We start from the raw sequence: 13,946 nt of genomic DNA, 5'->3' as shown, positions 1-13,946 counted from the left end.
GGTTGGTTAAGTGATGTAAACAGAGAGGTGGGAATTCAGTGGCCATGGCCGTTTGTATTTTGAGACCGTGTTCATCACTGAGTCACTTTACTTCGTACTTTTCACTCCCAGCCAACTCACGTTTAAGATGAATTTAATCAGGTAGGCTATTACCTTCTTCCCTACGATGCTGACACTCTTTCTCAATGTCACTTGAGCTCTTTAAAAGGGAGGACCCGGCTTGGTACTTATGATTACCTATTAGATGGTCCCACCCACTCCTCCATCCTTACTCTGCATGCCAGAGTGGGGATGGTAAGTAATGAGACTAGAGAATGTTGCCGGAGTGGTTCCACACATGGGCTTTGGGACGGACTATTTGAGTTTGGGTCCCGACTCTCCTACTTAGAAGCTGTGTGATCCTGGGTGAGTTCTTTCACTTCTCTAAACCTTTCATTATAATCCATAGAGATCTCATTGCACTGCACCAAGTACATAGTAAACCCTGAAGAAACTGTGACTATTATCATCCTAATAATAAACCTTAGAAACTATTCTCAGGAAGTTCATAGACTATTAGAAGCTGCACAGAGGCTTAGAGGCCATTTAATCCAACACCTTCCCTTTGCAGATCAGAGGACCAGGGGGGTGAAGTCACAGAGCAGAGCTAAGACTAAGGCACAGAACTCTTTTCCATTCAACCATGAAGTTCTCAGATCTCATAAGAGAGGACAAATAATATTCAGCTCACTTGGGTCAATGGTGGAGAGAAAAGCCAGTGGTGACCTAGAGAACATTGGCTCTGGGTGGGCTGAGGCCCTAGGAAAGGCCCATGGTGGTTTCCAAAGGGGGTGCATTCAGGAGGAAGAGGAGTGTCCAGTGTCAGTTGGTCTCATTAGAGACTTCCTGACCAGATCACTGATGGGATTGGATTTCCAAACAGCTCAAGCTTTCCCTACCTGTCACATAAAATGTTTTCACCTGAAGGGATCAACCCCACTACACTGACTGTGCTGATGTTACCTTGGTTGCAACTCCATCCCCATCAATAACAGGGTTTAACAAGCAACCTGGAGAGTACAGAATAAGGGTCTGGAGAGTACAGAATAAGGATCAGTAAACTATGGCCCATGGACCAAACCCAACCTGCCACCTGTTTTTATAAATAAAGTTGCATTGGCACACAGCCACATTCATTCATTTAGGTACTGCCTATGTCTGCTTTTGTGCTATGATGGCAGAGTTGAGTAGTTAAAACAGAGACCCACTGATATGAAAACTCTAAAATATTTACTATTTTGCCCTTTATAGAAAAGATTTGTCAGTATCTGGTACACAGCCTTATAGCTACTTAGGAGACAAAGGCCCTGTCCAGGCAAAGAAAGGATCAACTGATTTCTTCGGGGTATTTTTATGTCCCTGGCATAAATGTGATTTCATTAGCACAACTGAAGAGAAACACCAACTTAGATAGAATCCCCATACAATCCAAAGACCACTTTTTCCATGTGGGTCTGAAAGACAGCTGTCCAAGACCCCTAAGGATAGGCCTAGTTTCCGGCCTTCCTGTTAATCTGGGGTATGGAGGGGATGGAACCAGTTGAAGAGAAACCAAGCATTACTTGGGCAGTTAAGAAAGCCATCTCTTAAGGAATTGTGTGCTATAAACCAGGCACTTGCCATTCATTATTTTATTCATTATAACAATCCTTTCAAGTAGTGTGATCGTCACCATTTTACAGAAGGGTAAACTAAGGGTGACCTAACGTCACACAGTGAGTGCCAGGCAGAGATTTGTAACCATTTGGCTCCATGTGGTCTGATGCAGTAGTTCAACTGTCTAAATGCCTAACTATATTAAGTGTAGCTGACAGTGGCTTAAGTTTGCTCAAGCCAGACAAAATAGAGATCTAAGTCATTATTTTCTAGCAGTTTGTGCTGCAAAATACTATGCTAGAAAATAATCATTTGAAAGTTCCTGTATGTTTAGAAAACTCTGCCTATATCACCACTTTCTTGGAAACACACAAAGCCATTAGCAAGTTATGGACTCTGAGAAATCCTGCAGTAAAGATCCTATCCACCCCCCACCCCTCGAATTTAGTGTTCCTCAAACACTCTGTCGTGGAACCCTTTAATTAACAAATGGCATTCCAGAAAACTAGTATTCTAAGAGACACACTTTGGGAACTGTTGAACTAGATGATGGTAATGATGATGGTGGTGATGATTGATGAGTGATGATAACAGCTAATATTTATTAAGCAATTACCAGGAGCTGGGCATTAGCCTAAGCATTCACATGTATTAATTCATTTAACTCTCATAGCAATCCTATGAGACCAGTACTGTATTTAATTCCCCACTTGATAGATGAGAAAACCAAGGCACAAAGAGTTTAAACAACTTGCCGAAAGACACACAGCTAGTAAGGCCTGGAGACAAGCTCCTCGAACAGGGGGATTGGCTATCAATTCATCTTTGCATGGCCTGCACTTTGCACGGTGCCTGTCACAAAGCATATACCCAGGAAATGAGGTTGAACCACACTGGAAATGAGATCCTAATAAAAAGGAGAAGCAACTAGAACGTGTTGAATAGAACATTTAAGATCTTTAAGTGCTATTTAAACAAGGAGGGTACCCCCTCATCATTTGGGGTATCTATTCCCGACATGACTGTTTGTACCCTAGATAATGTTACTACTATAAACCATTTTTAATACTGTAACCATTTTCATATTCTATTTAATAAACCTGACTTTAGGTTAATGCAGAGATCATAGAAAAATATCAGACAATGCAGATCCTATTTAGCCACGAGAAATAACATTTCATTTAAAGGTGCATTAAATTAGGCTTTTTGAGTGGCATAAAATATACGGAAAGAGGCAAAACCACATCCATAAGGAAGCACTCTATTGCCTTTGTTGGTAGAGTGGATGGAATTTTTTAAATGCAGTAAAATAACAGTTACTGAGAAGAGTCCATAGCAACTTTTTAAATATTACAGGCCTAAAAATATATCAAGGTCAAAATTAGTAGATAAGATACTGGCGAATTTTCAGTGTAGGTTTGAGGGAAGCCAGAAAGCACTGAGGAAGAAAAATCAACACACTTTCAGCTTTGAAAGGAAGAGAAGCAAAGACAGCCTGAGAGAAGACTATGTTTTTGTGTCCTACAAAATAAAAAGGAAATTTTATGTTTAACACTTTGGGAGCTTCAAATGCAGTGATTAAATTATATTATTTCTCATCACATTAACAAAGAACATTCCTGAATGATAATTATTATGTTAACAGTTGACGCTTAATGAGGGCTTCCTGTGCTGTTTTAAGCACCTTGTATGTGTAGCTCTGGGACGTGAGCACTGTTATTATCCCCATTTCATAGATGTGGAAACAGAGGCAGAGAGACAAAGTTTTCCCATGATTCCACACCAGTACGGATTAACTAGATGGTTAACTTTTACTTCAAACTCCAGTAAAGAAGGTTCAAAGGCTCAAGGATGCCCACAGGTCTGGGAGGCAAAATAAACTCCACTACCAACATCAAGGTATGTCAGAGATTCACTAGGTGGACACAGAAGGGTGGGCCAAAGGTGGCAATGTGGAGTAGGATCCTTGCCAATAAGCTCTTCCTTGGTAGTTCGTTCTATGACAAGTGTCCAGGGGTTGTAATATATCTTGCCACTTAAGAAGCCCATCCACATAAGGCTGTGCATTAATCTTGACAGGTAACAGTATGTTGTCCCTCCACCCACCTCTACCACTGGCATCTGCTAGGATCTCTAACCCCACAATCTGGCCACATGCACATCCCTCCAAAATATGGTCAATCGCTTATGCTCATGCTGTGATGGTGCATCAGATATTCAGGAACTGAATATCCTAAATATTCAGAAACTGTGCCACACATCCTGTGGTATTCAGAAAAGTCCAGGAAAAAAAAATGTAAACGTCCCTTTAGGAGTAGCACAGATGACTCCATGCTGATGGAAGAGAAAGATGGAATTTTGCAATAAAACATCATGCCCAGCATCGCAGCGTGGGAGCCACTGGAAGAGTTAAACACAGAAACCCTAAGACAATAACAAATTAAGTATTGAGTCAAAACAAATATTGAAAGTTACCTTCATAATTGTATTTGTGTTCCAAAATGCCTATTTCTCCCTCTCCTCTTTTGGAGTGACTCTTAAGTCAGTTGAAGTAAGCAAAGAATTTGTTTGCTGAGAAGGTATGAGGAGGCATAACAGCACACAGCCTTCACGCGATAAATAAATACCTAACCCTGAGGAAGAACACTTGACAAGAGAGGATGTTTTCTAAATAGATGGGTCAATAAAATCCGTTAGATATAAAAATGGAAAGTGAATTCTTAAATTCCCATCAATGAGCATATCAAAAACCTACCTCGAAAAACAGATCAAACAGATAAGCACTGCATTTTTGTCGATGGTCATTTAATTCCCATTCATAACTTTGATCGTCTCACACTTCAGTGCAATTGAACAAAAGTAGTTTCTCCCTCCTCAGTGGTACCTTCCCAGCCTCAGATCCGGCCTCATTCGTGCCCTAGGAGTCGGTCTTTTCTTGAAGTGAATCACCAAACGACGGGTGAACAGTCCTAAACAGTCTGATGTATTAAGCAAGCAGGCGAAGAGTCGCAGAGCTAACGTTAAAACACAAATATGCCTCCTTACCTGGATGGCTCTGACATTGGAAACCGGCTGTTTCGACATATTCACGGGGTCTTATCCCTAAAAAAACAAGTGAGAAACTGTTAGAGGTGGCGGCATCCAGATTGGCCAACTTGATAAATTAGAACTTAACTCATGATTCCACTGGGCAGTCACCCCTTTCGGTGGCCCTCTATTCTTTCAGTCTCAGTTTCTGGGGTTACTTAGAGACTCCCCTCCCTAATGCCTTGGGGAGAGGGAACACTAGAGGGCCCCGATAAATCATTCAGGAGGAGAAATGCTGAGAGGCCTCGCCCCTGATCTAATGATAGGCGATCAGAAACTTGAAAGGCCCTATCATCTCCTTCCTGCCCTCCTGCCCCCACTGCCCGGAGCAGCAGAGCTAAGAGGTTGTGGGAATAAAACCCCTTTGTGTGGGGCCTCGGGAGCTCTGTCTCCGCTTGAAACTGAACTTCTGCTCCCAAGGAGCGGCTGCCAGGGCTGGGTGTCAGCCCGTTGGGAGCTTGTCCTCTGCCCTGAAAGCCCGGCTGCGCTGGGTCCTGACTCCTGGCCGCCCCCTCCCCGAGCACGTGTGTGCTGGGCCCGGGCCCGGAGGGCACCCTGAGGACGGCCACGGTCCCCCCCTCCGGCGAGCGCAGGCCGCCGCCAGCTCCCCCGCAAGCAAGGACTCCCAGACCCGACATTTCCCCAGGTGCCGCAGTGCTTCCTCCCCAAAGGACTTGGGCTTGCTCTCGGGGGCCACCTGACTTACAGCAGGTGGCTTGGTGGCCCAGGTTTGCAGGTGCCAGGGGGACAGGGAACAGCCCGCCTCTGGCCTGCCACCGCGCACGCAAGTACTGTCAGAGCTGGGTCTGTCAAATGCGGACAGGCCCGGCGGAAAAAGGTAAAAAAAAAAAAAAAAAATCAGTGAACAGAAAACATGTTGCTCTTTAAACCCGAACTATAAAATGGGTGGACTGACTTTCCTCTACTGACTGGTGTAAATGCGTGTGCTACTCTGGGAGCGAAAAGGAACACCGACAAGCAGCGTGGGCGCTTGTGACAAGTCCTGTGTCACGTGGCCTGTGTCAACACTTCCAGGCCCTTTGCCTCTTCCTTAGATTTTACCTGGTTCTTAGGCTGTGGTGAGAATCAAAATGGCATAGAGCTCCCAAAACTGTCTTGGGAACTCGAAAGCGGGATGCAAATATTTATTGTTTCATTGCCATTGTCCACAGCTCCATGACTTTTCAGTACTTTATTGATCTAGGGCTTCAAGTACAGAGTAAGAATCGATGTAGCGACAACGCCCCTCACCACTTGTACATACGAAGGATCTGACAACTCTGAAAAACATTTAGTTTTTTGAGACCTTTCAAAGTCCTGGCTCTATTATAGGAAGTTAAACAATCACACAATTTTTAAAACTCTCTAATACATCCAAATGTAAGTCTTTGGAGTCACATACATGAAAACAGTGAGGTTTTTTTTAAGTTTCTTTTTTTTAAGATTTTATTTATTTATTCATGAGAGACCCAGACAGAGAGAGAGGCAGAGACACAGGCAGAGGGAGAAGCAGGCTCCATGCAGGGAGCCCGATGCGGGACTCGATCCCAGATCCTGGGGTTATGCCTTGAGCCGAAGGCAAACGCTCAACCCTGAGCAACCCAGGCATCCCTTTTCTTTACGTTTCACCTGAATGTTTTGGTCATATATAGATATAGCCTGCATCTAGAAGGGTCGAGGTAGAAATATCTTTGCTTTGGTTAAAAAGTAACAACAAATTGAACAATTAGGAATGTATTTTTTTCTCTATGGTATATTTCAAATAGATTTCAGTCTTTCCCTGCAGTGTCAAAGAGTCAATGAAGGCTTTAATTTTTGGATCTAGGATACATAGTTCAATATCAAAAGAAAAAGCTTGGTAGTTTAATTTTTAATGTTTTTTTCCTCAAAAGCTCTTAGAAATCATGCAAAGCAATAATTCTCACAGGACCTTAAACATCCCAGCATATACCTTCCTATGTGCATGTACAACTACAGTTTAACCAGCGTCACTTGGGAACTTACAAAAAGTTTTTGTATTCAATTGGAAACAGAGTAAGTAGGAAATTTCTTTGTTATTACAATAGCATGTTGAAATGTAAAAAACAAATCAGACAATGAGTGATTGTGTTATTTATATTGCACTCATTTTTAAAAATTAGGCTGATTTTGTTTTTTCACCAAACTATTGGATGGCTTTGCTTTCTTGTGGACCTCTGAGCCTAAAGGATAGATATTATACCTTGGACCTCGTCTCCTGTATAACCTGGGCATGATCTCATTTGCATATGAATTCCTTCTGAACATATACGTCAATCTGCAATAGAGACATCTTTAGAAAGTTGGTCAGATCCCAGCTCTCATTCCTTGCAAACAGGCTATATAACATTTGTGTAAATCAGTCCTGGAGCCGTTCCTGCTGTCCTCATTATTCGCAGAGAAATCAGGGCAAAGCACACTGATGAATAAAAATAGACAGTGTTCCCTGGCTGTTTCCCCAGCCCTGCATTCACCTCCGTTAGGGATGCAGTGGAGAATGCACTTTCCTTCTTTATCTGCATGCCTCGTCCGGCGACCAAAAAAGAAAGCTATGTCTTAGATGCACAACTCTACTCACAGCCGACCACAGCCTTTCATCCAAAGAGGTACCCTTTAGCGTACTCTGTTAGTGTGTCTCCTGGCTCTGGCTAAAACTGGGAAACACGAAAAGTTTGACAAGACGTATATTGACTTTTACAAAGCTTATACTATAATGGAAATGCTTGCCAGCTTAGCACAGTCATGTTGGGTTTTCCTGGAAGATCTGCAAGCCGGTGGGAAACTTTAATGGTCTGTATGCTGAGTCATATAGAATATACCTCTGCTGGTTTTTTGATTGGGCGGCACCTAATATCTGACTTCTAAATAAGACTCTTTCACTTACCAAAAATTCGTCAACATTAATATCACTAATTTAATAAGTGAGGATTCAGAGTAAAATAAATCAATATTTGGATAGAAGGGGCTTTATTTGTTCTTTTTAAAAGTCTACTAAATGGCTAAAGCTCAATCTCGACGGGAATTATCTTCTGTCCTGCAGCTAAAAATAATTCCTGAGAAGGGTGTAGAAAGATGTTCAGCTGTCTGAACTGACTAACTCCTTATTCACTTTGCCTGAAATATGCCGAGAGGCAAGGGGCACTCATGGTTGCCGTGTCTCAGAACCTGGTGCCCACACGGAGGGACAAGTGCTGCCCTCCACCCTGCCGGGTACAGGGAACACTGTGACCAACGTGGGGCTCTTCGACAAGACAGTTTTGTAATTCTAATCGATCTGTATGGTGATAGAACTTTATCACTGAGGCCAAGCCTGACGCCGGGGGAGAGGGGAAAAGCACTTTAAACTTGTACTGGGTAATAACTCTGGCAATAATTTGCATTTAGTTAAGTCAGAGAGCTAGCCTGGTAGCTTTTCTCTACTGCACATTCTCCTGCTTATTTCTAGGCTTACAGCTCGAATCGGTCTGCAGCTGCCTGACTGTGGCCCTGGCCATAGGAATGAAAATGACATAGTGCTCAGGGTCACAGTCCTCCTATGTGGACCGTGGAAATTTTCTTCATGTCACTGTCAATGACAACTACTTTGAAAAAAAAAAAAAAAGAAAAGAAAACTACTTTGAGTTCAGTATTCTTTCAAATAGCCCCCCCATACACACACACACACACACACACACACACACTTTCTAAAACAGAATCAGCAACACCACCAGTGAACAGCGAATTTACAAGGAAGCTACATCCACTAGTTACAAGCCTACAAAGTTCTAAGTAGTCACTTCAAGTTAGGTATCAAGGAAATTTCCTTCAGAAAGCCCGGTCGCCCGAGCTGGGTCCTCCTGCTTACCTGCTCTACGTATTTGTGTGCTGCCTAAGGAAAGTCCCAGGCAGCAGGTGCAAGGAAACAAGGCTCCTCAGAAGGTGGAAGGGACGCCCGGTGTCCTCTGAGCTGCGATCTCAATTCCGATGCTTTGCATGTGGCTGAAATAGCTCAAGCGCTCGGTGCCTCTCTCGGTACTGAGAGCTGCTCCCCGCTCGGGGCTGGAGGGAAACTCGACTTAAGGCTAAGTGTTAAAGAGAATTCCTGTCATAGCTCACAGTTGTTCTTCCTAAATATAGAGTTTGATACAAGCCATATACTGGCTGCCTCCGAAAGGCCTGACCGTGCTGAAAGCAGGGCTCAAATGTCAGCCGGAAGGTGGCCACGGAATCTTACTGGCCTCCTAATCTTCCAGAAGGTGCTGGCTGCGCTTTCTCACATGTTCTGAGGGGGCACAGTGAAGTTTGGAAAGTAGGAAAAGTTTCTATCTTTAGCCTTATTACCTGGAGGCCAGAAGATGAGGAGTGTTCGGTACAAATGAGAGAAGCGGCGTGGCCCCGAGCTTCTCGGCAGGGGCCCCGACGCCCGGCGGTACTGGGGCCCTCGCTGGGTCACTTAGGGGCTGTTGAAATTCTGTTGTGAGCAGCAGTCAACAAATGCTCCCCAAATGATGACAATTATAATATTATGTCAAACTATAAGACATCGCCCTCTTTGTAGGTCATAAATGGTTCCAGATCATTCAACTCAAATGTGGTTCGGGGGCTGAGTCCTTGCTGTCTCTGCTCTGCTGCCTCTGCTGGTGACAAGGACAACCACAGAGCACAAGAGACAACGGCACAAAACAACACTAAGAGGAAATCTCTGGTTTCAAGTTCTGACGGGGCTAGGACCAAGTATGAGGCAAGACACTTTTTTAAACAGAACGCTCCCAAGTCCCAAGGCACACGCTCGTTATTTTTGCTTTGGTTTGATTTTTGGCAGTTGAGGGTTGTATTTTCTTTTACCTGGGCTCATCATTTTTAACACTGTTTTTCTTAATCACTTAATTTGCTTTGCTTCTTCAGTCTCTGAAACTACCTTTACCTAGAAGTTCCCTTCAGTAGAAGGACCAAACAGAGCGAGCACACTTATCACTTATAATTCATTCCCTGGATGAAGGTGACTCCATGTCTGAGTCCCTGACGGTGTGGTCGGCCACTGAGCCACCACCAGCATCCATCTCCTCTCAGCCCTCTCGTGAAGTGAGGAAAAGAGGTTCCGGTTCATAGGAGCCCCTGAAGTCATGTTACTGTTCCCTGCAGCTGAATGCATTCCAAATGGAAGCAACTAGCTTGTTTTCAGGTTGGTAAAAAGAAAACCAACTTTCTGTAATCAGGAGCTCAGCAGATAATCGTGGTTCATCTCAGTTTGGAGCTCACCATTCCATTCCATTTGTGTGCTATTTAAAAGAATCCTTATGGGATGCCCGGGTGGCTCAGTAGTTGAGTGTCTGCCTTTGGCCCAGGGCGTGATCCCGGAGTCCCGAGATCGAGTCCCGCATCGGGCTCCCTGCATGGAGCCTGCTTCTCCCTCTGCCTGTGTCTCTGTCTCTCTCTCTGTGTCTTTTATGAATAAATAAATAAAATCTTTTTAAAAAAAAGAACCCGTAAAGTTCATGGGGTTTATGAAGTCAAAAAGCCCCAGCCAATTTCTTTACTCAGCGTCTCTCAACAAGTCAGTTTTACACCCTCATGCTTCTTACTTCCTGTTCCCAAGATGGCTGCCACAGCTCCAAGAATCAGAATCTTGCACTAGCATCCAAAGGAAAAAGAACAGGGATGGTGGGGAAAGGGGCTTTCCTCTTCTCAGGTAAGAAACTCTCCCAGAAGCCTTAGCAGACTTCCTTTGCAGTTCATTAGCTGAACTAGATCTCATGGTTGCAAAGAAGAAATGAGAAAAAAATCTTCATTTTACAAATGACAAAACACATTGAAAAAGGTAAAGTCACATGACTAAGAAGTGTCCATTTGGAACCCTAGTCTAGGTCTTTAGGCTCTGAATTCCAGAGGATTCTGCTTGTTCCTCTATGCATGAGCCAACAGAAAGAGCCAGGCTGAAAAAAAAAAAAAAGCCAGGCTGCTCATACCATTGCCTCATCCCTGAATGTCCTCATGGATAAGATTCTTATCATGTGCCCCAAATTACAGTCTTCTTTTGGGGTCCTCTTGCTCAGTTCTACTCTATCATAGAACTGCCTATAGTTTTGGCGAAGAGTAAAATAAATCATATGGAAAAATTTTAAATGAACTAATAGATAACTATCCATACCATTATGTGTAAAGCTATAACCCAAAAAAAACTTTATAGGCTGATGGAGAGAAGAAAAATCAATAAATGAAGAATGATTAACTAGAAGCAAAGAATCATGAAAAAGAAACTAGCTATGGTCTATGAAAACACTTTATTTTGCCATTACATTTACTTCTATGTTGAGTTTTAATTTTTGACACTGTAACTGTGAACAAATTAATGCTTGTTTTTAATACAGGAAAGCAGGTGACAAGGTTTGTCCCCTGGGGTGCATGCTATGTGATGACTTCCTTCCTTCTGTGATTTCTTGAGCTGAACCACTTCTCTTTAGCCGCAGTCCGTCGTGGTGATGGAGCAGCCCTGTGTATGACTCTTTCCTTGGAATTTACCTTACTTCCATGAGTAGCCATGGAAGAATCATTTTTACAAAAAGAAGTAAAAAAAATCTTTTACGGGTCACGTGGGTGGCTCGGTCAGTTGAGCGTCTGACTTGATTTTAGCTCAGGTTGTGATCTCAGGGTCCTGGGATGGAGCTCCACATCAGCCTCCCCACCCATCTGGGAGTCTGCTGCTCTCTCTCTCCTGCCCCCCTCTTGACCTTCCTTCTGCGCACACACGCACACGCGCACGCACGCAAGCACACACACTCTCTGTCTCAAATAAATAAATTTTTTAAAAAAACCTTTTACATGATTATGCAGAACAGTTTAGCAGCTCCTTGTCTGCAGACTTCTCATTTCAAAAAGGGACCTTTGTTTCACCTTTGTACAGCTCAACAGCTTTTTCCCCAAAAGTATTTTTCTTACAGAGATAAAAGAGCTGTCTAAGCTTCAGAAGTGAAATTCAGACCTCCATCTCCAGAAATATGGTGTCGGTTTCTCTGTCCTCAGAGAAAATTGCTGGCATCCACCTCTCTGTCACTCCCAGCTGGGAGAGTAAGATGCCATTCATTCATTCATGCATCCAGCTATCACTCATGCTGTTAAGTGCTTGCTCTGATTCTGGCACTGTGTTAGATACTGCGGGTTTACAAATGCGTAAGAGATAGTTCTGTGTTCTAGGAGCCTGCTCACCACCAACAACAACATGATTATTGGATTTATGTGCTATCTTCAAACTGTTATCAGAATTCACAGGAAAGTTGCCCCTAACTGTTACTCCCATGACCCTGAAGGCTTCACAGAGAAGGACATGTTTATGCTGAGTGTCCCGACCTTCTAACTAAATGCCAGCACTGTTCTGTCCCCACTGTCACTGAGGTGAAAAGAGTAAATAAGCCTATGTTCCTGCTCTCAGAGCTTACAGTGCGGGACAGAGGGTGCAGACAAAGCCAAGTAAACAATTAAACAAGATCATTGTAAATCTGATTCAGTGGCTGAGGAAGAGGCTAAGCTGGGGAGGTGGGGGCAGGAGCAGCATCTCTCCAAAAAGAAGTGAGCTGATAAGGTGAGAAAAGAATATTTAAGCAGCGGGGACTGCGTGTGCAAAGGCTCCGGGATGGGAAAGTATGTTCTCAGGACTCAAAGAAAAACAATGCAGCCCAAACATAGAGAAGAATGGCATGAGACAAGGTGAGAAAGAAAGGAGAGGCTAGCAGGGCCTTCAGAGGCCATTTTGAGAAGAGACGCTGATTTTCTTCCAAGTTTAGTAGAAACCCTTAGGAGGCTTTAAGCAGCGGAGTTGCCTGATTGCAGCTTTGATGAGCTCACTTTTGTTGCCATGTGGAAAGAGGACTGGATGAGAAAGAGCAGGGAAGAAGGGAGAACCATTAAAAGGCTAGAGATGATGGTGCCCTGAACAAAGGCGATGGCAGTGAAGAGAGAGACAAGAAAAGAGATTCAAGGGTATTTTAGTAATAGAGTCAAAAGTACCTTGCCGAGGTGCCCGGGTGGCTCAGTCGGTTAAGCGTCTGACTCTTGGTTTCAGCTCAGGTGTGATCTCAGGATCGTGGGTTGGAGCCCTGTGTCCTGCTCTGTGCTCAGTGGGAATCTGCTTCTCTTCCTCTCTCCCTCTCCTTCTACCCCTCCTCCCTAAAAAAACTAGCCTTGCTAACTGATTGGATGTGGAAGGATGAAAAAGAGAAACATGGTGCTTTGAGGGAGGAATGAACTAATGAGACACATCTGAAGGACATAGATAGAGCCTAGGACATAGTGAGCTCTCAGATGGGCATGAAGAATTAGAAAGCCGGTGCTGACCCCAGAGGAAGTGTTTCCATAGACTGTGGGGGCTGCTTCAAAAACCAGGTCACCACAGGTTGTGGCACAAATGAAGAGTTGAGGCTGTGAGCGGATCCACCTCCTGTAGCCCCATGACTAAGAACAGAGAAAAAGGATAATTGTTGGGTTTCTCCAGATTTCCAATAGGGAGAGAATTCAGGGGGCTGTATCTTCTAACAGTCTCAACAACATTTCAACCTGTTTAGAAGCCAGAGTGATGGGGATGATAAAGGTCTAAAGGAGGTCACTGATGAGCAAAGTCCAGAGGAGAGGAGGCAGGAACACATATCCTTTCCTCTAAGGAGGAGCTAAACTGATCCCAAAAAGGTCATAAGAGGGTCTATGAGGCTGGGGAGGAGGAACAGGTAAAACGGAGGCCACCTGACAGCCCACCTCACCTTTCTCAGGGTCTTCAGTCATAGAGAACAGGGAAGAGCTGAAAGTACCACCCAGCAGTGTTGAGGCTCCACCTGAGGCTGGAAACTTCGCTGCTCGGAGATGGCTGTTCTGTCAACGCGGTGACTGCTTTGCGGGGGTGTCAGTTCTAAAGATAAAGAACATGTGTCTTCAGTTGGGTTCCTCCAGAAGCAGGTCTTGAAATGAGGATTTGTGTATAAGTGATTAATTAGGAAAATGTTTCCAGGAATTACTGGGGGAACAAAGATGGGATCTCAAGTTCCCCGAAAAGGTATCTTCCTTCTGATCCTGCAAGAGAGCTCTGGAGTGTGAGAACTTATGCCAGAGAGCTATTCTAACCCAGGTCACAGAGCGGAGTGGTCACACTCCTGCACCTGTCTGGCATAAGCTCAGGGCTGCCCGGTGAGGGGCGGGGAGTTCCCAGGCTATTGGCTCCCTTGGCCAGCTGGAAAGGCATGCTC

The 13,946-nt window shown here is 44.2% G+C and overlaps 1 protein-coding gene across 3 annotated transcripts in view; it reads right to left on the bottom strand.

Moving 5' to 3' along the window:
* Positions 1–13,617, bottom strand: part of SMPX (small muscle protein X-linked) — a 57,916-nt gene extending 44,299 nt beyond the window's left edge. The window contains exons 1-2 of one of the 3 annotated variants that reach the window (XM_072818024.1): positions 13,467–13,617; positions 4,681–4,737 (exon numbers count right to left, since the gene is read on the bottom strand). In XM_072818024.1, the coding sequence (XP_072674125.1) occupies positions 4,681–4,719 (39 nt within the window). In that variant the 5' untranslated portion in view covers positions 4,720–4,737; positions 13,467–13,617. Of the gene's footprint in view, positions 1–4,680; positions 4,738–8,584; positions 8,925–12,720; positions 12,879–13,466 lie in introns of those variants that run through there. The other 2 variants (XM_072818023.1, XM_072818022.1) reach the window with 2 other exon arrangements.
* Between the last annotated feature and the right edge of the window lie 329 nt (positions 13,618–13,946).

Source organism: Canis lupus, chromosome X (assembly GCF_048164855.1).
Source record: "Canis lupus baileyi chromosome X, mCanLup2.hap1, whole genome shotgun sequence".
In the NCBI taxonomy this organism is placed as follows: Eukaryota; Metazoa; Chordata; class Mammalia; order Carnivora; family Canidae; genus Canis; species Canis lupus.
Note: the sequence above shows the minus strand (reverse complement) of the source record. Positions and strands in the feature narration are given on the sequence as shown.